Source organism: Nelusetta ayraudi, unplaced genomic scaffold (genome assembly GCF_046127955.1).
Source record: "Nelusetta ayraudi isolate G7.1 ecotype Tasmania unplaced genomic scaffold, CSIRO-AGI_Nayr_v1 ptg000053l, whole genome shotgun sequence".
Classification (NCBI taxonomy): Eukaryota; Metazoa; Chordata; class Actinopteri; order Tetraodontiformes; family Monacanthidae; genus Nelusetta; species Nelusetta ayraudi.
Window position 1 is genome coordinate 3,477,450 of NW_027466103.1, and position 26,226 is coordinate 3,503,675.

General features: G+C 47.0%; 1 protein-coding gene across 1 annotated transcript in view; it reads right to left on the minus strand.

The window, feature by feature from the left end:
- The window catches only part of kcnq1.2 (potassium voltage-gated channel, KQT-like subfamily, member 1.2), a 177,468-nt gene that overhangs the window by 66,945 nt on the left and 84,297 nt on the right, over nucleotides 1–26,226 (minus strand). The window contains exons 14-15 of the mRNA XM_076037983.1: nucleotides 2,670–2,745; nucleotides 1,665–1,759 (exon numbers count right to left, since the gene is read on the minus strand). Of these exons, the coding sequence (XP_075894098.1) occupies nucleotides 1,665–1,759; nucleotides 2,670–2,745 (171 nt within the window). The remainder of the gene's footprint in view (nucleotides 1–1,664; nucleotides 1,760–2,669; nucleotides 2,746–26,226) is intronic.

Genomic DNA, 26,226 nt, shown 5'->3' on the forward strand with positions numbered 1-26,226 from the left:
AGAGGTTGCCAGACCGCAACATTTGCACCTGTTTCAGGTGCCGCATTTGTGGGCGTGTTTGCGCCTGCATGTCATTAGCGCAAAAACCTTTGTGGATACCCGCATCTGTGGCGCAAATTGCGGCCGCAGTCCCGCCGCAAAACGCACCGCATTTTAGGGCTGCGCGCCCTTTTTTGAGGATCTACCCCTATATTTGGTATTTGCATATCAGGGCGCAATTTTTATTTTTTATTTTTTATTTTTTGTTTAAAAAAGAACAGAAAAGACACGCTAAGTCTCAAAGGGACGATGACTAAATGGGCTCCTTTTGAAACGCAAACAATGAGGTCCAGCTTCAGTGAACTGTGACTCATCTATAAATCTGTTTAATGTGTGTCGTAAACTATGCTCCCTTCAGCTCAGACTCCCGGCGGTCCTCCCTCACCAGCCATCACACGTCCCCAATTATCTTTCAGAGAAGATGATGAAGAGCAGCCGCTGCCCTGCTGCACGATGAGGCCATCGGCAGCAGATCAGGTGACCTCTCTTGATTCACTGAGGCCTTATGTTGATTTATACATGTTGTAATTTAAAGGTGAGACATTAACATAAAGAGTTGCTCTGGAAGAAGAAGATGAGGGGAGAGGAGGAGGATAATAAGGAGGAGGAGGAGAGGGATGTAGAAGAAGAGGAAGAGGAGGTGAGGAGAGAGAGGAGGAGGGTGAGGAGGTGGAAGAGAGAGAGAAGGACGAGGTGAGGTGGGGGAAGAAGAGGAGGAGGAGGTGGAGCGAGGAGAGGTGAGGGAGGAAGAGGAGAGGGAAGAGGAGGAAGAGGAAAAGTGCAGATTGCAAGAAGGGGACAAAAGGTTTCGCTCAAGATGCAACTGGACTTCATTATGGCTTTACAAAGCACAGCAACTGCAACCAATCAAAGGCCGGCAAGTTTCTTATCCGTTAGATTAATGGTAGCAAACTGTCGGGGGCTGGGCTATAACCCTGCTGAAGGGAATCGTTTGTGGCTTCAATGTCTTGAAAAAAATAACAGCACAAGGAAGACGCTTCCAGGGCAAAGATCAGCTGATAGCATTGTCGTGGTTGGTGAGGGTACATGAAACAAACAAACGAAAAGAAAGCTCCTCCACCACTGTATGTTTTGTTTAAAACCTTGCCTTCCCAGCCTTATAAAAAGAAAACAAAAAACTACACTAGAACTGCAACTACAGAACCCAGGGAGACAGCATCTTTACCTGCCTTAAAATCTGGCTGGGGTTGTTGACACTAACCTGGGAGAATAATCAGTGCTGTTTGCGACGTCACAAACAGCACTGTTGTGTCCTGAAGCACAACAGCAGAACACAAGGTCGAGGTTGTGGAGCCAGTTTCAAATAAAAAGTGGAAGGTGAGGATTCCTCTTTTCTGCTGCAATGCACCGCTGCGCTCTATTCTTTGAGGAGCTGGGTCACAGATTATTGCTAGAAAGTAGCAAAGAAGCCAATGTTGCATGAGAAGTTGTTTGTTTGTTTGTTTGTTTGTTTGTTGTTGGTGTAGATGGAATCTAACCACGGAAATTGCTCTGTAAAACAAACAGGTGTCCGAGTGTAAGAATGTGAAAAATGTGACACAAAAGTGGAATGAAGAGTATCAGGAGTGAGGATGGCAACAACAAAGGTGAGAGTGAGACGTCACCTTCTCTGCAGCTCTTTGATGCGGACCATCATGTTGAGGTGACCCTGGGAATACTGCTCGATCACGTCTCGCACATCATAGGGCTTCCGCGCTTGCTGTGGATCAACACACACACACACACACACACACACACACACACACACACACACACACAGACAGACAGACACAAAGGCCATTGTCAAGCTCAGCCACTGTTGCTCAGTCCCCCCGAAAAACATCCCCAACCCCCTCGGGTGCACAGAGTTCATTGTTAACTCATTGTGTTGCTGCTCACTTGCATATGTACGTGTGTGTGTGGGTGTGTGTGTGTGTGTGTGCGTGCTCTAACAAGTCCACGGCCGTCTAGAGAGTAAATGGCGTTCACGTCCTTTTCACAACTTTCTTTGGTGTGACGTGGAGACACGCAGCAGCAGGAGGAACCCGCTGAACTCCACACAGCCAGTTCAGCCGCGGCAGCTGAGACCAGTTAGGAACCGTAATTGAAAACACGTTCCGCCGACCTTATAGGCACTGCTCCGCCATAGCGTGTAGCATGAAAATGTACTTCAAACATGATTATGGCTGTTGGCTGTGTTATTTCTCTCTCTCTCCTCCAGTGAAATACTTATTGCACAAATTCCTTCTTACATAATTCCGCTCGACTCGACTCCATGTGAGGCCGAGTCCCGCTGCCCTAGCCGGGGACGCGACTGCGCGTGTCCGCGCTACAGAAGTCCCAGAAACAGGTTAGCAGGTTAGACTCCCGTGACGCTCTGCTCCTCTGTGCTGAAGCATGCACAAAGAGGCGGAGGGGGAGGAGGAGGAGAAGGAGGAGCAGCAGCTAATTTAAGGAGCCCCTCGGTGTCTCTGCACACTCCTGTCACTCCTGTTCTCACTCTTAAATCTGTTCAGCTCACCCACCCCACACACACACACATCTCCCTCCTTTACTTCAACAGACTTTTTCTTTTTCTCTGCACTCTTCTCTTCTCCTCTCCTGGAATTGTTTTAATTGTTTTCACTCACCTGAAATTTCCTGCGGGCCACGAAGTACTGCATCCTGCGGAGGACTTTGACGGCCGACCTCTGGGCGTGGGACAACCTGCAAAGATAAAATGGCTTGATGGGTGTTTTTTAGTTTGTGCCTAGCTCCATCGCAGGCAGCGTAAGAGGAAGTCTGTTGCCTTTCTTTCAGAGAAAAACGAAACGTCTGTTTTTCACGCACGCAGGCGCGCGTTGCACTTGTACGCATTGAAAACAAGCAGAATTGTAGCAGATAAAAGCAGGAAATGTAAGTCCATGACAAAGCTGAATGCAGTGTGCAGTAGCTGAGAAGGTGGCTAGAATGTTTTTATGCAGCCATATATATTGAACATACAAAAAGAAAGGCACTGGGCAATTGCACGTCAACATACAAGATCAAAACACACACGTTTTGACTGAAACGTTGTGCTGAGAGTTGATTCATAGTCCACAACCCGCGGATGAGGTCAGATAATGTTGAAATGAAAAGACAAGGCCAGGCAGCTGGTGTCTACAGTCTGAGGGGCTTCCTGCTGCGTCACTGCGGTCCGGTCGGCTACACTCAGCACTTCCTCGGTCAAAGCTGCCGCAATTACGTAAAAAATGCACTCGTGTTGACGCTGGAGTGGCAGAAAAATCAAATGAGCAACGCATACTTGAATGAAGGTCACGGGAAAATGAAGACAGATCATATGAACTCAACTCAACTCAATAAAAGTGGCCGCATCACTGGATGACGTGGCACCATTTCCACAAATCAGGACTGGGCGAATCGACAGTAACGATAGCAAGCTGAGTGTCGGTAGCGGACTGATATCTGCGTGATTAGATAGATAGTTGTGTTGCACTTTCTCTTCTAGATGTCTGGCTTCCTTCAAAAATGGTGGCACAGGATGGCAGCTAACTAGGAGCAAGACCCTTAATGCCCAAATGGCTTTTATTGTACTGCGAGTATAAACTTTTATTAATGTATATTTGGACAGTATGTTAAGTTTTGCCCAATATAAAAATCAGAAATCAAGCCTGGAATAATAATAATGATAAAAAACAACAACAACAAAAAAAAAAACATGAGGCTCGACGGCAGCAGGAGCTTGACAGCCACTCTCTGTTATCAGCTAGATCATTTTTTGCTATGTACGGGTTGGATTGAGGCCTTTTTTATGATTTGTGCTTAATGATTGCTGAGCTGGCAGGCCAGTTGGAACGCATCCTAAATTCTTCTCACTCATCCGTCTGACAGAGATCCCAGAGAAGGCGTCTTCACGGTGCAGAAACGTCTCATTCTGTGTGTTATAGTCTGAAAGTTTGGGGGGGGGGAAGAAAAATCTGCTGTGAGAATAACAATAAAAAACACTGTGTTTTAATCCACCTGTTGCAGCAGACATGTGCATGCGTGTTTCAAATAAGCACGCCATCAAAGCAAGCAAACCAACACACACACACACACACACACACTGGCCAAACACAGGCCTCTGTGGAGTCAACAAGTCGCTCTGAGGTCTTAATTAGGCCACAGGACAACAAAAGGACTAAACAGACAAAGTGCTGACACGGGACCATAAAACACGGACATAAAACAAAGGCCGTCAACTGCTGCTGCTGCTGTTACTGCTGCTGCTGCTGTTACTGCTGCTGCTGTTACTACTGCTGCTGCTGTTACTGCTGCTGCTGCTGCTGCTGCTGTTACTGCTGCTGCTGTTACTACTGCTGCTGCTGCTGCTGCTGTTACTGCTGCTGCTGCTGTTACTACTGCTGCTGCTGCTGCTGTTACTGCTGCTGCTGCTGTTACTACTGCTGCTGCTGTTACTGCTGCTGTTACTGCTGCTGTTACTGCTGCTGCTGTTACGGTTGCTGCTGCTGTTACTGCTGCTGCTGTTACTAGTGCTGCTGCTGTTACTGCTGCTGCTGCTGCTGCTGCTGTTACTGCTGCTGCTGTTACTACTGCTGCTGCTGCTGTTACTGCTGCTGCTGCTGCTTATACTACTACTGCTGCTGCTGCTGCTGTTACTGCTGCTGCTGCTGCTGCTGCTGCTGCTGCTGCTGTTACTGCTGCTGCTGTTACTACTGCCGCTGCTGCTGCTGTTACTGCTGCTGCTGCTGTTACTGCTGCTGCTGCTGCTGCTGTTACTGCTGCTGCTGTTACTACTGCCGCTGCTGCTGCTGTTACTGCTGCTGCTGCTGTTACTACTGCTGCTGCTGCTGCCCAGGCTATAGGTGGAAATGCACACAAATAATAGCGGCATAAAGGAGCATGAGGCCTCATTTTTGAATTGAGGGTGTAAAAACACCTTACACCCCCGACAAACCTCCTCAATCTGTTGATGATGAAGGATGGGATTTTTAGTTCTTGTTTTGCCCTTCTCGGTTTTTTTAATGCTGCAGCCAGAAAAATGGGAATTTCCAATTTGAGATCTCGCATGTCCTCATTTGCAGAGCTGCGACTTTCTTTTATTTTATTTTCACAGCCAACCACGCAGCCTCCCCCCAGCTCTGACCAAATCTGAGGCAGCAGGTGCAGCCAACGACGAGTAAGAAGAAGAAGAAGAAGAAGAAGAAGAAGAAGAAGAAGAAGTAGGGGACAACCACAGCGAGGGTCATTGCTGCAGCGGCGGTCGTTTTATGAAAACCTCTGACTTCTGGGGAAAACAAAAAACAAACATTCAATCTGACCCTAAGGTTCTCCGGCCAGGAGGAGGACTGGACATGCGTCAGCTGGTCCCTTTGCACTAAAACTCCGAGCTGTTACTTCCTGGTTAGTCTGTGGTTTCACCCATCGCAAGTTGTTCTTTTGTTAATCACTCTGGATGTCAAGTTAAAATGAATAAATGAATGAATGCAAAAATTTTCTTTTTGGAGACTCTGTGACGCATTCAGCCTTCCCCTAGCCCCCTCTCTCTCTCTCTCTCTCTCTCACTCCTTTTCTTTCTCTGTCTCCCTCTTTCTTAATAAGTTTCCTAATTTTTATTTTCAGATGGTCGCTTAGAAGATCCAGGCGTCACTGGCAACCCCCCACCATCCCCTGCGTGGCTCTATCTTTGGCAAGAGACAGTCAAATATCCTGTGCTTCCCTGGTGTGCCACAATAACCTGCGAGTCAGAGAGAAGAAAGCAGCTGCCTCAGACATCAGCGTCTTACAATCAACTCTGTGTTTGCACGTGTGTGAGAGAGAGAGAAAGAGAGAGAGAGAGAGAGAGAGAGAGAGAATGTGTGTAGCCGCACGCATCTGTGAGTGTGAGATAAGCTTTATGACTGCTGCATCAAAGGGGACGAGATCTTCTTCTGTTCTCCTGAGAAACAGACGTCCTTTTATCGCATCTTGGAGGGATAAGATGACTTCACTCTTTCAAGAAGGTTTTATCTGAAAGTCCTGGCATGCCGACCGGCCGGCCGACCGGGTGCGGGGGGGCTGCGCTTGAGTATATTAAGGCTGCATTGATAAAAAAAAATAAAAAAAAAATACACTCATGCCTAATGGCCAAACTCATACTGATAATCCACTGGTTCTGTTCTATGCTCCTGCTTCCCAGAGGTTCCGGGGACTTGGTCTTCAGAGGTCCGTGCCTGAGTCCCAGCCTGATTAGCCAATGAAAGCAGGAAATAAAACATGTACTGAACCAAGGAAGTGTTTTGTTTTTTTGTTCACGTTGTGTAGCTCATTCAGCGCTGCGGAGCCAGGCCTTCTCTTCACGCTGTGGATTATGAATTTCAAATGTTCCTTTTTTTCTGTAAACCAACGCATTTGTCAAATTACGCAAGTCGCCTCAATCTGGAATGTGGAATGACACAGAATTGATGGCATCACTTCCTGCTGAGCCAATGTCAGGAGGAAGTGTATTCACACATCACCCAACATCCTCACACTGGCCAGCAAATTTCCCTTCAGCATTTGTTTTTTTTACACATGTGGGAAGTAAATGCAACCCGGAGAAAAGACTAGGAATAGATTTTTTAGACTTTATTTCTGACCCAAAGTTTTATTTTACTTTATTTTTAGTTTTTTCTTTTTCTTTATTTTTACTGTGACAAGTGGGAAATTTGAAATGGCAATAATAATAATAATAATAATAATAAAAAAAACCTTCAGGATTTATTCTTGACTTCTTTGCTGCTCCGTCCGTGTATTTTCCTCCCACATTGTCTGTCTCTGACTTTGGCTGTCTACAGACGGTTAGAAACCTTGCATCATGCATCATGAAGCGGGACTCATACAGGAGTTGCATTTGGCTCCTTCAGTGTCATGACACCCCTGTCGACTCCCCCGCCTCCTCCTCTTTGCGTCTCTGAGAGCTCCGAGTTGTTTTTCTTCCAGATCAAAGGATCGACCGATCGAGACGAGCCGGAAACGAAAAAAACCCAACAACAACAAGAATAAAGTGAGTCACATTAAACACCAGCGCCCATTAGCAGCTGATGACAAAAGGAGAGAGAGAGAGCTAGACGCCTTTGATGTGTGTGGTCACCAGACAAGAGGGCCGGTCCAACCAATGAACCTGCAACCTTTCTATCTCATCTCTCTCTCCCACTCTCTTTCTCCCTCTCTCTGTACCTCTCTGCTCTGATCCAGCCAGGTTGGCTCACTGACCCCGAGACACGGATGCATTGGTGACGAACGTCACGGGATCTTCACGTCCCGATTTAGTGGTGGTGATTCTCTCAACGCAGGCCGACGCCTTGCACCTTTAAACAGTGTGTGAAGCGACTCCTCTCCTGTCTCGAGGCTGCAGGAGGGAAAAAAATCCCAGCAATGAAAATAGCGCCCCGTGACACCCAGCTGACCCTGGCCGCACCCGCGCGTCTCAACGTTAATGCCGTCAAGTCCCGTAGCCTCTCATTATTGGAGGAGAAGAAAGGCAGAAGCGGAGGAAAAATTGAAGAGCAGCGCTTGTCTCCAGGGCCGACTGATGACTGCTGAACTCTGCCTGACTCCAGCGGTTGGACGCACACACACACACACGCACGCACGCACGCGCGCGCACACACACACACACACACACACAGACGCACACACAAAAAATGGGAAAGTGCAGCCGTGGGAAAAATCTTGTTTTGTTTTTTTTTTCGGCTGGAGTTCAGTTGGAATGGAAGTGTGCTTCATACATTTACACTTGATGTGCTGATCAAATCTCAGCTAGTTTGCCACATTTGTAGGTTGGAAAAGATAATACATTAGCTACCTGGGGTGTGCGTCTGACTGGGCTTCAGGGCTTTAATAAGCAGAGGTCCTGAGGGGGAGCACAATTAGAACCTAATACTAGTAAAACAATGTGAGTACAACCAAAAAGTGTTTTTATTAGTATTTATTGAAAAAAAAAAAACAATAATTCACTTCACACTTTGCAGCTCCAATCTGCTCCAAGGCTCTGACATTCAACACTGACAATCCCTCCTTTTCAGGTCCGCCGTGCCTGCATGAATGTGTTGGTATGCACATGATTGTCTTGAAGGCAGGAGGGCAACTGAGTTTCTCCTCCAGTGGGGGGCTGAGGTGGCGCAAGAGGGATTTATAATTCATGGCCTAATAGGATTTGTTGCTGTTTAGTGGGATTAGGGCATGTTTGAGAAAGAATCTATTTATTGCTGCCAGTTGGAGGGTCCTCTAACCCCTGGGGGTGGGGTGGGAGGGTGGTGGGGGCATGAGGGAGTGGGAAGAGGTACACGCTGGAGCCTACATTTTATTTTTTAATCATTTTCTGGGATGACCGCGAGAAGTGATCTCAGCACTACGTCTAAAAGCCTTGGCACACTCTTAGTGTCAGTCTTGCAAACATTTTTCGATTGACCTGGCCTCTTGTGTTTCATAGATCTTTCATAATCCTGGAAAACGGGGTCCGGTCAGTGGTCACTGGTCATGCCGGCACATGTTCGGTTGTTAAATCTCCAATTAGTCTGTACCGCTGTGACAGTCACAGTGTGTTCAGGCTGGCTTCACCCGACGTCGGGACCCAGCGGGAGGACAGGAAGAAGGAGAAGAGGAACGAGTGAAGGAGGAGAAGGGGGGTGGCGGGGGGGGGGTTGGGGGTTGGAGAGAGAAGGTAAGAGACTGAGAGGGTGACGGCGGGGCCTTCCTGCCAGCCAACCAGCAAAGGTTATGAAACTGTCTTCTCAAAGGACCATTATATTCCTTTATTCACGTGAGGGTCTGGGGGCAACACTGGAGGGGGGTGGGGGGTAATGACATGAAAGGTCCTGTTAAATAATGTCTTTGCTGTGATTGTCAGCCTATTTGTTCACGCTTTGCGTCTACACGGGAGGCAAAGACGACGACAGACAAAAGTCAAATTAGTAGGACGAAGGAAAAGGAGAGAAAACTGGGTCCTCCACATTCTCAAATACATGTTGAACTTGAATCTTTCATAATGGTTGTTTTTTGCTTTTGACTTAAAAACTCATGCAAAAACTCATCAAAATATTCAACCACGTACATATATGTTAGCAAAAAGAATTTCCACTGCAGTCAACCGTCGGCTTTCCCAGCCAATGAAAGCTGAAGAGTTTGAAAGAATAATGATGGAACCAAGAACAGATGAATCAAGAAGTGGAGCCGCTGAAGGAGCGCTAGTGCTAACGACACAGAGCCGCAGTGGACAGAACGGATTTATGGCAGCAGATGAGGCGGGGAAACGTCTTTGCAGACTCACTTTAATAGTTTCCGTTCCAGGTCCACCATGCAATTAGCACTGTGCCTCTGTCTCCAGGTCTGTCGCTGCCCGCAGGGTAATTACAGCCGCAGTCCAAACAGCCAAGCAGACAGACACACAGACAGACAGGGAGACAGATGCTGGGGCAGACAGTGAGTGAAGCTAAACAAGGTCAAATCACCGTCCTGCGCTGCTTCATGACCCACCGCCTGTGGTTTTTATACTTACACAGTGAAGCTCGCGTGTGTATCGCTACTGTTTACCGAGTCTTTTCGGGATTACAGCGAGCTCCGTCTTATTCAAACACGCCACTGGAATGCGGCTGATCTGCAGCCGACTGGAGTCCCGATAGCAGGCGAGGCCTCCCGCTGCAGAGTGAAGACCCAACTCACTCGATTGGTCCAGACTAAAACTAAAGACCCGCAATTTCGTGAAACTTAACGAGCTTGAGCGCTGACTTTCAAGTCTTCCTCCACAAACAGCATAAAAAAATAAGTTTGTCAACAGACAGCGGATGGTGTTCGCAATGCCACCATATTCTACTACACCAACCAGTGAGTGATGTCACCTCATCCCATGTTTTCATTACACACCAGATTTCATTAACACAAAAACATTCACCACACTGCTGTTGATGAACTGTCCAGAAATTATGAAAGTCCATCTTAAACTTTTCAGCGCTTCGTCAACTTTTCAAAACGTTTGTGCTAATAAAGCTTCTGGAAATTGCCCCCTTTGTGATGTCACAGAGGACCCTGACACCTCACCCATGATAGAGATATCTGTTTTTAGCAAGAAGAAGCTAAGGCATTTCAATGGTAGACAGTAAACAATTGGATAAATGTGGATTTTCGTGAGATTTCTGCAGCTCCACAGGATGAAAAATAAAGATCCAACAAAAACATGAACACAATATGGGCCCTTTAAAATTGTAATTTGTGGGCTTTCAATGTTTATTCCTTCTCTATTTACCGATAATGTTCTCCTGAACAATAAAAGCCAAAAACACACAGCAAAGGCTGGATCTTTTGATTTGTAGGAGCTGTGAACTTGTGCGTTCTTACGGCCTCCCACAAGATGCATGCTGAGAAGGGAGCGAAAGAAAATGACAAACGGTGTTTGGGAGGCAGACTGGTGGGGCCGCCATCCCACCGTGTGCGAGTGCTCCAGTCAGAAAGAGTTCCTTGCTCGCTGGCCATAGTGGGATCAGATGACTGCACACTCAGAGTTCACGGGCCCAGGAGGAGGTGTAAGATGATCAGAGGACTCTGCGGGCACAGCAGGCCTTGCCATTGGTCCAATTGAGCCTCGTGATGTTTTCTGTTTAGTTGAGAAGTGAGAGTGGAGTGTTTCACAAATAGTGATGAGCCTGCGCCGTGACTAATAAGCTCCTCCAAAAGTGATGCACTTTTGGTGAAATGCTTGGTTTGCAGCGCATTATTCAAATGCTATTGGACAGTAGTCGTTTGTAGTGGCAAAATGTGGAGATTAGCTGGACAGTAAAGTGCAGACATTTGGAGACGTGTTCTTTCCAGTTAAATTCATTTCAAACCCACAGACACGATGCAAAAAGGATAATGGCCTGGGCAAATCTCTCCAGACAGATCAGCACGGCACTCTCTTTTTTTTTTTTGTGAGAGCATATTTGATATGATACGCTTGAGCGCTGTATAAATAATGTGGCTTCCAAATACAGAGACTCACTGAGTGATATTTTTGTAGACACTGTTTTACATCAGTGAGCAATGGAAAACGTGAAATCTAATTTCTACCAGAGAAATAAAACAATAGTCGGAGCAAATGGAGCAATGCAGAAAAACAGGAGTCACCCAGAACATGTAACTTCACTCCGGAGCCGACCGAAGCACCAAAGACTGAACTTGCAGCAAAAACACTTAAAACAGTCCAGCAGATTTGAAAGGCACTCAGTTTTTTCACTTTGAGCGTATGCCACGACATGGCTGGTTGTGGGGATTCTGATAAATCATTTGCAAAACTGCTGCACACTGACAGACAGACAGAGAGGAAAGCAGGCTGGCATGCTGGCTCGCTGCCTGGACCATTTAATGGCAGGCTAAAGTTGGAATGCATTTATTTGTTGTATTACTAAAGTACAGCAAGATCAGCTGACATCTGTCAACACGCTTCACCTCGCATGGGCTGCTCGAAACCCGCCGAGTGACTGCAGCGGCAGCGCTGACGACCAGACAATGAGAGACAAGGGGGACAAAGTGGCGTGAGACGGAAAGGGCACAATTAGGGGGAAAAAACAAAAAAAAACAAAACAAAAAAAAAAAACAGAGGATGATGAGAAAGTGCCAGATTGGTTTTGTTTCCAGCGGGCTGTCTGGGTTATGAGAGCGGCTATTTGGAAGGAGGCGCTGGGAACAGGGTGCTAAGCCATAATTGGATGTTTTTCCCCTGCCAATTTTTCAGGGCAAATTATCAACGCATGGGTTACATTGCTGGAACCACATTGTGGAGGTGGGGAACAGTGGGAGCTTTGAGGGCCGAGCGTGATGCGCTGAATGGAATGGTTGAGCACGCCGAGTATGGATGGATGGAGCACGAAGGGAACCGAGTCGGCCACTCGGCCTGCGGACTCACCGCTGAGGGTGCGAGAGAGCATTGTTTCACCACCTGTGTGTGCATTGCCCTTATCTATGGAGCTGCGATGACATGTGTACATAAGCAGGGAGAGTTTTGGGCCGTACAGAGAAAACTATTCTCCACAAACTTTCACATGTTCAAAGTCAAGTTTGCAAAAATTACAAAAACCCCATCCCCCAAGGATAATGCCTACAAGCTTTTTATATGCTCAGAAGATAATATGGACGATGTCATTATAGGAGTAGTTAGAGTCTTGTACGGTGTCATTCCTGCAGCTCGATACCGTATGTATAAAGTTTACAACGTGCCTGAAGCCACGCCTAAGGATTAGTCAAATCAGAGGTGCCGCATCACAGAACGCTGCGTTTGTTTGAGACACTTTCATAAAATGACTGTCGCTGACAGGCTTTAATCATTGGCGCACATAAAAAGGCTGCTTGAAAAACAAAAAAAAAGGCAAATATAAATATATCACACACAGAAACAAACAGATAACAGGTAAAAACTGCAACTTATCTGTCAAAATGTGAAATCACTCAAAGGTCCCATTATGCAAAACACCCTTTACGAATATTTTGTAACAGCAATGTGAGTCAGTGATTTCCACTGAAAGGAGAAAAGTCATTTCCTTTTTTCATTTGCTCACTCCACTTTTGTAAAATTGTGAGTTAAAACGCACATTTCTGGAGATTCGCCCCGAAAGTATTTTTTGTAAAGTATTCATTTTTAGCACGAGGCAAAAACTTGAGCAACATTGCTGACTTATTTCAAATAAAAGTTTATAACATTCACAGGAATCCACTTGCATCCAACTGAATTGAACTGAAACATGTCTAGTTTTATTTAAAATTACCTACAAGAAATGGCTGTGGACAGTAAAAGAAGATGTTTCCAGATCTAAGTCACTGTGCCTTTAAATATGCCATTTTTTTCCCAGAGATATGCTGAAGTTTTAAAAGTTAAAAGCAGAGCTGCTTACAACATCTCAGGGCCAGATTCACAAAGCGATTGCCCGGCTTTTGCGCCAGAAAATCCGTGTAAATAGCGCCCAAAACGGTGATTCTGATCCACAGAGGGGACGCAAACGTGAAAATCAGCGCAAAAATGCGCCGAGGCGCAGGTAGCGGCAGGGCTGTGCCAGACTCATTTGAATGTATTTAAATGAGTCATTACGTGCAAAAGGACACACCCCCTTCTATGCAAATATGCCTCATTCAAACAGCGGCAGATCCAGAAAGAGTTTGAAAAATACAAATGGTACTCAGGTGTTGGTGACTAACTTGTCTTGCGTCTTGGCTTTCTTTCCATTATGGCAGCAGTCTTGCTGAGACGGAGGAGGCATCGTAATGCCAGGCGTGCACAGCAGCGCGTTTATCGTAGCAGAGTTTCACTGTTTGACCTTCGAGAACGGGAAATTTTAAAGAGATACAGGTTGCCAGACCGCAACATTCGCACCTGATTCAGGTGCCGTATTTGTGGGCACGTTTGCGTGCGCGCATGTCATTAGCGCGAAAACCTTTTGATGATACCCGCATCTGTGGTGCAGATTGTAGCCGCAATCTTGCCGCAAAACGCACCGTATTTTACCGCTGCCCTCCCTTCTTTGAGGATCCGCCCCTCAGAGTCTCAGCCATCTGAAAACAGCGTAAGATGGGACACTTAAACTTGCTACATTTCTTTCTTTTTTTTTTCTTTCCAGGAAGTGAAGCATGCAGGAAACCTGAAAAACATTTCCGACTTCACCACACTTGCACTTTAAAGACGGGAAGTTATTCCCAACTCTTATCGACCCCTAATCGCAAGCTACGAGTGGCCTCAGCTCAGGCCTGCTGTGATACTTCTGCACTTCACCTAGATAAGCAGAAACAACAGACTAATCACCTTCATAGGTCCAGCATGTGACTGGGTGTGTTGGCCTCCTAATAAAGTGTGTGTAAAAATGTGTGTGTGTGTGTCTGTGTGTGTGTGTGGGTGTGTGTGTGTGTGGGTGTGTGTGCGCGCGCATCTGCTGGCCTGAAGCCAGTCAAGGCAGGAGGACGTTTTTTACATGAAATCTCCTCCACACAGGAGGTGAAGTGGCTCGGAGCCGTCAAGGAGGGCTTCTTGTCCACCCCGTGCACGGTGCACAATGGTGCATTATGGGAAACAGCAACTTGCACACAAAGACGCACAAAAGCTCGTACACATGTGCATGTATTCACCGCTCTCGCCGTTAAGGATATGCACAATGAAAAAAAAGAAAGAAGGGACAGCCTTGAACACATGCACACTGAAACAACAGAGAAAAGAAAGGGGATGTGGAGGAGGGTGTGTGTGTGTGTGTGTGTGTGTGTGTGTGCGGGGTGAGGGAGCAAGAGAGGGCAGTGGGAGAAAGAGTGCAAGATAAAGAGAGTGAAAGAGGGGATTCACAAACAGGAAAAGTCAGTTGCACACGGAGCGAGCGGAGCGAGAAGGGGGAGAAAAAAACAGGGCTGAAAACACAAAAATAGGAGGGAAAAAAGTAGGAAGAAAACATTTTCAGTTTGAGTGGGAGGGGCCGGGGAGAGCAGAGGGAGAGAGACAGAGAGAGAGAGAGCGAGAAGGGAAAAACGATATGAAAGAGAAAGACGGGGGAGTGGGTGTCCGCGTTACGGCTGATTGAGCTGGGGGTCTCTGCTTTGCAAAGACACGTGCACAGACTTAATCAAGTTGAGCGGCCCAGCAGCTTTTACACATTCGCTGCCTGGCTGCCTGCCCAACAGGTTGTGGACAGAGGGAGGAGGGAGAAGGCATTAGGGAGGAGGGAGGAGGGAGGAGAAGAAGGGAGGACAGTGGAGGGAGGATGAAGGAGGAAGGATGGAGGGGGAGGAGGAGTTCACTGTTTCTCCCCCTCGTCCTCCTGGGGCTGCCGGTACCACCAGCACCACCAGCCCCATCAGTACCACCAGCACCACCAGCAGCTCCAGGCCCAGCAGCAGTTCCAGGTCCACTACGACCATCAGCACCACCACCAGCAGCACCACCACCAGCAGCAGCTCCAGGGTTACCAAAACCAGTATCAGCTCCAAGCCCACCAGCAGCTCCAAGCCCACCAGCAGCTCCAAGCCCACCAGCAGCTCCAGGCCCACCAGGCCCAGTGGCAGTTCCAGGTCCACTAGGACCATCAGCACCACCACCAGCAGCACCACCACCAGCAACAGCTCCAGGGTTACCAGGACCAGCAGCACCACCACCAGCAGCTCCAGGCAAAGCAGCAGCTCCAGGCCCTCCAGCATCAGCAGCACCATCACTAGCAGCTCCAGGTTCTGGGCTCAAAGCTGCAACTGACATGGGCGTGGACGGCTGTCAGTCAGGCAGCTAGGAGCCAACACGCTAAAGACTCTGCCAATAAAAAGCTTAGTCTGTGTTTTTTTTAATTTTCGTAAAAGTCTGCCAGTTCAGATAAGATAAGAAGTCTGCACAACTAGATAAAGATCAGACAGACTGACAGTGTCGTAACTGATGATGAAGCCAGCCTTGCCAAATTGAAGCGATCCAAAGATATTGTATCTGTCTGGGAGAAAGAAGAGAGTCTGTGCTTGGACACCCGCTGTCGATCACACTCCAGGCCTTCCAGCAGCAGCAACAGCAAGGCTCACCCTCACTTCCTGGCTTCTTTTCTTCATTGACTTGTAGAAGCTGATTACTGGTTTCATCTCAGAAGAGGTGATGAGCTCATTGTCACAGGCAAAACTGTGAGTTATGACTGCAAACGCTCGATGTCGGAGGCCGACGTGACAGACAAGCCAGATTTCAGAGCGGTGTTGGTTCCTCACAGTCCAGCGGCCCAGTCCAGCGGCCCCATCCAGCGGCCCGGACCAGCTTCACCTCAATTAAACTGCAAAGTGAAGGTGGGATAATTGGGGGCATAATTCATTTGCACTCAACCAGGCTCAAGTTCCTCTTTTTTAACAGCCTCTGTCTCTGCAGAGAACAGCACACACCAGACCCCCCCACCCCCACTGTTTCTCCAGCTCCTTCACTGCTCTTATTTTAACTCTTGCCTCCTTTCTTTCTCTCTCTCTCCCTCTTTCTCTCTCTCCTTGCTGGAGGCCAAGTTGATCCAGGCCCAAGTCGGGAGTATTGCGATGTCATTTAATAAGCAGCTTATCTCTGGCACCCACGCCACAGAGAATGACTGGCGCTGCTGTCCACGCTGTAAAAAATATCCTTCCCAAGATTTTATTTCCTCCTGAATGGCTGTTGATTATATCACAAATCCAGCAGTCTGTTCTAACATGGAAAATCTTAAATACAAAGACAGTTGAGGAACAATCGGGGAGTTGATAAAAATGCCAGCTCTACGAGCACTGCTTCTCCTAGTACAATGCTGCATACAACATATCCTGACCTTTATGGCAACATCCCCCACCACACAAACACACACACACACAGACACACACAACAATAAGTCCGAGCCTTGTTTTCCAACAGTGAAGCCTGCTCACGGCGTTTCCAGTAACGGGCCTACTCCTAATCTCTTTCTGCGGTAAGAGACGCTGATAGAGGTGGAAACCAGAGAGAGAGAGAGAGAGAGAGAAGAGAGAGAGAGAGACTGCGTTCCAGGCTGATGTCTCTGAACAACGTCGGAGGTGTAATTTCAGCGGAACAAGCGCCGGCCTGTGCCAGTCTAATCTCTCTTCAAACCATGCACAGGTGGCTCAGTGCTGGCGCTTTGAGAGGTGTGTGTGAGCGCGTGTGCCAGCCAGTGTGTGTGTGTGTGTGTGTGTGTGTCAGCGTCGGTGCGTGCCGTGGCTCCCCTGGCACTGTTTCAAGTGTAAAGTTCAATTTCTAACATACGTGCGCGTATCCCTGTTTGTGTATCTATGCATGCATGTGTGCATGTGCATGTGTGCTTGTGTGTGTGTGTGTGTGTGTGTGTGGGCACATGCAAATGCACAAGGGGGCCTTCAGTGTGCTCCACTGACCTGTGTGTGAGGGCTAATTAAGTGAGGGGAGATAACAATGAACAAGGGTCTCCTGCAGGCCAAGGCATCACTCAGGCCTGCAGTAATGAACACCCACCTACAGGTGTGCTGATTCCCTGACAAGGCTCTCCACCCACACACACACATCGACACACACAAACACACACATACACACAAGCACGTGCACAGGCACAGGCACAGCCATGCACTTCGACGAATGTGAGACTCTTGAAGTGGCGTCCTCTGTCCGGTTTGGAAAAAAGCAAATCTGAAACTCATGGCAAAAGGAAAAGCCTTTTTTTTTTTTTTTTGCAACTCGTAACGCTAGCGGCACGTGCAAGCACTTACATGAGCGTGCACATGCCGCAGCAGCAGCATCGGCAATGCGCACCCACGTTGGAGCTAAACGCTGAGATCCAAATGACTCCCAAGCGTGACATCAAAAAAATGATCACAAATGGTTCAAATTTCATATTTTTGAATTTTTTTCAAAATACGTCAACATCTTTTTTTCCCGTTCCCTTGCCTCCAGGAAGACTCCGCCTAGGCGAGCGGCTCCCTCTGTCTCTCAAGAAGCGGTAACCAAATCCACCCTGCACGCCCTAGTGTTTTCATTTCGCATTTCAAGCTGTAATAATCTGCTGCATGAATAATGTTGCCAGTAGTGTTGTAGTCAGAACTGCACCAACCAAACGAGACCAAGGCATGATCAAGACTAGAGAGCATCAAGATCGACACAAGACCAAGACTGTCAGAAAAATCACAACAGACCAAGTGACCACTATTAAAAAAACTAATTAATGAAGAACAAAGGTGGCATGTCACTCTGGGTGTCACGAAAAGAGTGAAACAAGGCAGTAGCTATTTTTTTTTTTTTTTTATCGTGTCATTACATTGTTGGCTGAGTCTCCATCGTCTCTTGATCAAAAATCCCCAGTACATCCAGTCACAGACTGAGACAAGACCCATTAAAAATGCCTCCGAGACCGAGACCCTTAAAAAGACCAGGGCCAGTCTCCAGCACTACAACACCAGTTGCCAGTGCAGCCTGGCACAGCGTGACTGCGACGCGTTTCCTCCTCAGATGAAGAACAGGTCTCCACTGACTCGCCTTTTCCATTTCCAACGAATGATTAAGCTTCACTATGTCATTTCCTCGAAACGTGCCAGATTGAGCGCTGTGGCTTCACCCCCGAGCAAAACTCCTGCTTGCGTTTTTTCTTTTTTTATGGGCTTCATTAACGGACACTAATTGCTTCTGAACAGAAATAAATGAGGGCGCCAGTCAAGCGCATCCTTCAGTAAAAGGATTATTTCCTCCCCCTCAAAACAAAAACAGAATGTTCTGGTTCGGCTCTCCCAGGACTGGTTAAAGATTCCCCACCTCCATATTTGTTGCAGACGGGTTATAAATGTGGATTTGTTCTCCCCAGAGTCCCGTGCAGCTGTGAGCCTGACAAATGGCGCTTGCAAGAATGAAGCTGAAAAATTGACTGAAAAATTGAAATTGAAAAAAATGCTCACAACAGAAATCTGTGGGCCTTTTTTTTCATGACAGCACTGACAAACATGTTGTTTGTGCCAACAGCGCATTTATTGCAACTGGCCCCTGGCCAAAACAAAGGCGGTCGGAGCTGCTCAGAAGAGTGTGGCTTTGGTTCTTCTCTCTCTCTATTTTTCTAATTGAATCTCTCCCGTGGAAAAACTTTCTAGGACTGTGTGATTACGGAAAATGAGTCCCGACATCAAAGTCACACTGAGGGAAGTGACGAAGTGACATGTCAAGTGCTCACAAAAACTGGAAACATGATATCACCCCATGGTGTAAAAGTGGGTTCAGAAATAAGATATATTTTTTTGTGCGTGTGTGTGTGTGTGTGTGTGTGTGTGTGTGTGTGTGTGTGTGTGCATGCATGCGTGTGTTTTGTTTTAGTTTTTTTTTTACTATTTTATATGTTGAGATAGTTACTGTGACGTCGCCCGGTATGGCGCAAACGGGGCCCCGCCTTGGAGCCAGGCCCAGGGTTCGGGCTCGCATGCGAGGGCCTGGTGGCCGGGCCTTTGCCCATGGGGCAACGAGAGGGTCGCGTCCCTGCGCCTTCGGGTTGGGGACAGGTCTCTCACTGTCATTTCGGCCTATGGCCCGAATGGCAGTGCAGAGTACCTGGCCTTCTTGGAGTCCTTGGTAGGGGTGCTGGATGGCGCTCCGACTGGGGACTCCGTTGTTCTCCTGGGAGACTTCAACGCACATGTGGGAAGCGACAGTGAGACCTGGAGAGGTGTGATTGGGAGGAGCGGCCTCCCTGATCTGAACCCGAATAGTGTTTTGTTGCTGGACTTCTGTGCTAGTCACAGTTTGTCCGTGACGAACATCATGTTCGAGCACAGGGGTGTCCACCGGTGCACTTGGCATCAGGATGCCCTGGGGCGGAGGTCGATGATCGACTTTGTTGTTGTGTCGTCTGAGCTCCGTTCCTGTGTCTTGGACACTCGGATTGAAGAGAGGGGCTGAGCTGTCAAATGATCACTACCTGGCAGTGAGTCCGACATTGAGTCCGAATGGACCATCTCCGCCTCTATTGTTAACGCAGCTGCTCGCAGCTGTGGTCGTAAGGTATCCGGTGCCTGTCGTGGCGGTAACCCCCGAACCTGGTGGTGGACACCGGATGTAAGGGATGCCGTCAAGCTGAAGAAGGAGTCCTATCGAGCCTTGTTGGCTCCTGGGACCCCGGAAGCAGCTGACAGGTACCGGCAGGCCAAGCGTGCTGCAGCTCGGGCGGTAGCGGAGGCAAAAACTCGGGCTTGGGAGGAGTTCGGGGAGGCCATGGAGGAGGACTTTCGGTCGGCCTCGAAGAAGTTCTGGCAAACCGTTCGACGCCTCAGGAGGGGGAAGCAGTTCGCCACCGACACTGTTTATGGTGCGGGTGGGGAGATGTTGACTTCGACTGGGGATGTTGTCCGGCGGTGGAAGGAATACTTCGAGGATCTCCTCAATCCTGCCGTCACGTCTTCCGTGGGGGAAGCAGAGGCGGGGGACCCGGGTGAGGACTTGAACATTACCCAAGCCGAAGTCACCGAGGCAGCCAGGAAACTCCTTGGTGGCAAGGCCCTGGGGGTGGATGAGATCTGCCCGGTGAGGCTGCTGATTGATGGCCGAAGCGGAGCCGCAGCGGCTAACCATGACACGAAGTGTGAGGCCATGAGAAAGTTTCGGCCAGAGTCGCAGGGAGGCGTAAATATTTGTTGCTCGACGATAACAAGCGGTGGATTTACTTGACTAGAAGACACAACAGTCAAGAGTCAGGTCAACAATAAGGCTTCGGGAAGGTGTGTGTCTGTGTGTGTGTATATCTGTCTGTCTGTCTGTCTGTCTGTCTGCACCACTCATGGAAAAGAGTGGTTACCCATGTTCACTGTTTGTACTTTCTGGCAACCAACAAGAAAACAGGTATCAAACTCACAGGTCTGTATTAACCAGTTAGACCTGTGATAGGTCTAACTGGTCACTGTGCTGTACACACACAGTCCAGTGAGCACGGCTGAACTATGAAAATTAAGACACACAGAGGACGGAAAAATATAAATCAACAAAAAGAACTCAGAGGAAGTGAAAGCTAGAAGCTGATGAGATGATGAGAGAAGCAGCAGGCTGCGAAATATACAGCAGTGACAGCGAGTGGTTGTCAAGTGATGATAACAGTGAGGCTCCAAGGGAGGAAGCGTGACAGCACCCCCTACAGAGGGGACAGTGAACTCTGGCTGGCCGTGGCCTTGACATGGGGGTGAAGAGGTGCAAAAAAAAAGACTAAAGAGTTTTGCCAACTAGTCTAGAGTGAGAGAGAGAAAGAGAGAGAGAGAAAAATAGAAATCCTATGAACTAAACATAGTGATTGATTTGCGATTTTCAGCACTAAATGATCCGCATATTATATTATATTCTCATTGCAGTGTGTACATTAATACAGTTTTTTTTTTACAATTGTCCCAACACAAATTCCATTACTTCCTATCCAGGTGTGTTCCCCCGCCACCCACTGATTGGTGCGTTCAGTCCCGCTCTCAGCCTTCGACTCCGCCAATCATGGGACAGCCGACTACTTATGCAGCACCTTTCTACACTTCGGGGCGACTGAACTCCCTGCCAGTACGCCTCGGGACAGTGCACCATAAAACTTTGAAATTTGTGAGAGAAAACTACAGTAGAGCGGCCAAGGGCTAGATTTTTGTTACGTTATTTATCTTTGAGCTTTGAGCGAACTTTGATTTGAGTAGTGCAATTTATGTTAGAGTTTGTAGGGTTTAGAGGTGCTGTTCTTGTATTTTGGTTTTGTAAAATAGATAGCAAGGTTTTCTTTTCTCATTTTGACAATTTATGTTCAAAGTAGACAGCTCTCGTTTTTTTGAAGAGTCTCTTTTTGTTATCTTTGTTTATTGAATTAACAGCACCATTTGGTCTCCCTCAGTTGTAGTTTTGCCTCGTTCTTTTTGTTTAGGATAATAAAGCCTATTTTTAATCTTTTACACCTACTGATCTCCTGAGGGTTTTTATGTTACGATCTTCCTCTTTTAACATGTCGAGCCGGTCGTAAGATGCTTTCACACGGTATGTCAGAACAGATAACCTCATGTTCTAAATTGAACCAATGGGTTAAAGTTGAAGTGAGCAGCAGTTCACTTCATAGATTCAAATATATTATCTCTTGTTTTTTCTAATTGTCATTGAAAAGCAGCTGATTGAAGTTATGCAAATTAGTCAACTAATTGAAGTCAGGAGGGTGTGTCTGGTTCTTTCCCCTTACTCCCCCTTCCTCAACCCCATTGAGGAGATCTTTTCAGCGTGGAGATGGAAGGTATGGATCAGGCGTGTGAAGAGATTCTTCCTGAAGTGCCTTGGCAGGGAAGACTTCCGGTGTGAAGTAGAGGTGGCCCAATGCAGAAGACCTGGCAAATTAGGGTCTCTTTTTTTTTTTTAATTCTGTGTATTCTGTAAATCCAACTGGTGTTTGTGTTTTCTATGACAGTGTTATGTGACTGATTGAAGGTTTCTGATGGAAGAGAGGAGGTGTTGGTGTTTGGTTGATCTGGTGTATAGTGTTAGTGTATTCTTGCATTTTGAAAACTGGTGTCAGTGTTTGGTTTTACAATGTGAGCTTTAAGCATGAAGTTAGCTGTTCTGTCCGTTGTGTGTTGTAGGTGTTTTGGTGTGTTAGCAGTTTTGGAAATGTGTGAGAAAGATCGGTCGTTGTGTTTCGACGATTGTAAAAAAAAAAACTGTAATACCGGAACCCAGTGGAGCAGCGTTACACAAATATTTATTCTCAAAAAACAAAACAAAACAAAAAAAAAACTGTCAGGAAACATTATTGAGGATAATTCTGCAGACAAGGGGTCTTCGCTGATAATATAGAAATTTGGACATGCATTTCTACTGTTTTTTTTTTTTTATTCTTGTGTGTCTAAAATAATTCATTTTGAAGGGAGACAAGTCCGTTCTCAATTAAAATGATATTTACATATCTAATTGTGATTTCATGCACATATAAAGATCTCTCTCTAACACAGGGGCCCGTTAATCTTTTTAATCCGGGACACCAAACTTGAAGAAATTATAAAAATGGCCAATAGCGGTATTTCAACCATTTTTTTTCAGTGTTTTAAGAGTTATTTCAATAAAGAACTAAATGCTGCTACTTCTCCGGGCCCCTCTGTCACGTTTTAGAACCCATTGTGGCCCACCAGTCAAAAAGTTTGCCCACCTCTGCCCTAACCCAATAGTTTTATTCCAACCATCCTCAATAGTTCTCTGAGTGAGAGAGACACTCAAAGACACCCAGCAGACCTGCGTGAATAAGACACACTCCCCCGGCAGCCACCTGTGGTTGCTTGGTTCCCGGTGTGTGTTTGTCTGTCTCGCCATGTGTTTGTGGGTCTGCCAGAGCCTTTCACTGGGTTTTCCAGGGGGGCCCTGACACGACCGGTGCCATGTGTGAGACGATTTTCCCCTCATATATTGGCCATGACTGCAACCCCCCCTCCCCCACCTTCTGCACCCGCAAACACACCTGTGCAATGGCGGCGTCATGGCAACGCAGCGCACACACACACACACACACACACACACACACACACACACACACACACACACACACACACACACACACACACACAGGGGGCAGCAGCAGGACAAGGATTTAACATCAGGTGGATGGTTTCAGTTACAGGCTAGCAAAGTCAATAGGAATCTCTAACTCATAAGTGGCAAACTCTGGCCCTCAGGCCAAATTACATAGCTCATGCACCACTACAAATCCCAGAATGCTCTGCTCAATCTGGACAGGACGTTAATTGAAGAATATTATTATTGCTTAACTGGTTTATTGTGCGACACGGTGGCACTGCCTCACAGCAAGAAAGTCGTGGGTTCGATTCCGGGGCCCGGACCTGGGACCTTTCTGTGTGGAGTTTGCATGTTCTCCCTGTGTGTGCGTGGGTTCTCTCTGGGTTCTCCGGCTTCCTCCCACACTCCAAAAACATGCATGTGAGGTCAATTGAACACTCTAAATTGTCCGTAGGTGTGCATCTGAGTGTCAATAGTTGTTTGTCTCTATGTGGCCCTGCGATGAACTGGCGACTTGTCCAGGGTGTCACCCTGCCTTCGCCCTAAGACAGCTGGGATAGGCTCCAGCAGACCCCCGTGACCCTGAATTGGAATAAGCGGGTATAGAAGATGAATGAATGAATTTAATTAATTGGTTTATTGTTGCTATTTTTCAAATGTATTATTAGCTTGTGGAAAAGGGTTACTGTTGAAATTTAAATCATAAGGCTGCAAATAAAAAAGAGCCATGAGATTTTTATTTACATTTTATTTATTTTGATATGTAAAAAGGTTCACTGTTCTATCTGGAGGAAGATTTTTTTCAATAAATATCAATGTTGGACAGAGACTTTGGGCCAATTCCAATTCCTCCCTTAACTCCTCATTCTCAACCCTCGCCCTTAACCCTCAATCTTTGGCCTTCATTTTTGGCCCTCAAAAATAAGTGTAAGGGTATCTTGTGACTTAGAAATGGCACACCCCTTAAGTGCAGTTACGTCTTCAGACCATGGGGGGCGGCCTTACGACAAAGCTACATCCATTCAGTCAAGAAGACGATGACTACACACTGGTCCGGCTGACACGATGAACGATGTCAATAATCCGTAAAAAAGTCTTAAACTAAGACAATAAAATGGTTTTGTAATATTTATATCTTTATTAACTAAGAAAATACTTCCATTTGTAGCTCGCTTTTTTCATCCCCATTTTTCAAAGATGTCTTGGCGAAAATACACAATGCCTTCTGGGTAGCCCTTACTCCCAAGGGTGGTGCCGGAGAATCTCAATATTGAGGGCGATACAGCCCTTAAACCTGTCCCGCAATTTGATGTTCTGAGAATCGGGACAGCAATTGCACCTTGCGGGAGCGCACATTTTTGAGATTGAGGGTTGAGATTGAGGGTTAAGGGAGGAATTGGAATTCACCCTTAGTCCAAATTTCACATTTTGGCCCACTGTGTATTTGACACCCCTGCTTTAACTGGTCCAAGACGACGGACACCAACATGGGACAACCGAAGAACAATGCGGCATCATTCACTGTTAAGGCTCCAACACACTGAACGCGTCAAGCACAGGGGTTGCGCAAGGGTGGCGTTTGACGCCTTGACACCCGATTTAAAACATTTTTAAATCGAGCGTCAACGCGCTGTGACGACATCTTAGCGAGGCCAATAGGAGAGCAGCCGGTTCTGAAAAAAGTGTCCAGACGCAGAGCGGCAGTTAGCGATAGAGCAGGAGTGAGAAAAATGGAGGAAAAACTTGTCGCAGTGTCCCGACTAGTGTAAAATCTGAAATGACGCCGAGCTCTGGGAATCAAGACTAGCTTAAAAAATATGCATCTGGTTGGCGACTCTGCTTGGTTTCGGCGCTCTGACGTTCTTGTTAGCTCCGGCGCTCGTCCTAGCTGCTACGTGTTTTGCATTCAGGTGGCACCGGAGGCTTGAATAACTGCGGTGGAACGAAAACTCGTGCCACCGTTTGCAACAGCGCTCTCATCCTCCCACTTGCTACTCAGTGCGTTGCTATCCATTTCCCGGAAACTCATGCAATGTACGCTCCGTGTTGTCTGGAGTATAAAATAAAATGCGAATTAACGCGATAACGTCCCGACCCTCAGATAAAAGCAACAACTTTATGTTCATATATAGTCAGGCACAGTTCGATGTAGAGGAGTTTTAACACACATATAAAACACCGTGCCGTGCTCTGCATCCGGGCACTTTATTTCCCCCCAGAACCGGCTGCTCTCCTATTGGCCGCGCCAAGGTGTCGTCACAGGGTGTTGACGGCAGGTCTGCGGCTGCTTGTGCCTACTTGCGCCATACCGTGCGTCAGACCACGTCAAAAACGCGTTCATTGTGTAGGCACCTTTAGGCTCAAACAGGCCGTCCCCGCTTAAGTCTCTTTCAGGTCTCTGCCTTTAAACTTGGAGCTTTAATAGTTAATCCTAACCGTAGAAACCATACTTCTAAGTGCAAACCTAAGGAGAACAGAAGGAAACCCCTTTTCACACACCTTGTAGCCGAATAGTTGAATACTATCAACTGTGGTGCCGACAGCCAGACACACTGTCCACTATAGTGAGTAGCGAGGAGTGTGTGGGTGCGCGTGTGGGGGGATTGGAGGGGGGGAGCCGTTTGTGTTTATTAAAGTATTTTAAATGCTACTTTGAAATAATTTACAACTTACATTAAAACTTTATAGGCTAAAATATCAAATTGCTTGTTGATCCAAAGAGCTACTCAACCAAAAAGAAGCAGCTCATTTTCGTTTCCCTGAAGTTCTGGCGCTGGACTTCATTTTTTTTCACCTACATGTTACAAGTCAAAAATGGGGCAGATTGAGTGGTATTAAATTTCCAGTGGAGTCTGCCAGGAGAAGATTCCTTTCTTCCCTTTGTCAGATAAAACGTTGAGGAAGATCATCTCGCTCTCCTCTGTCAGCAGTCGGCAGTAAAATGTGATTTTAATCTCTTCAAAGACTTCACTTGCTTGTATACGACTCGCTGAAGAATCTGTGAGATGGACCTCGGTTTTATTAAAACTTCACACACACACACACACGCACGCACGCACGCACGCACACACACACACACACACACACACACACACACACACACACACACTTGCCTTTACGAGTTATTTGATGAGCTTCAATGTTAGTTTTTCTAGACGGATGTGATGCCATTTGACCAGGAAAGACCTGGAATCAGACTTGACATCAGCAACCAAGCACGTCTAATTTGTAAGTAAATCGCATCA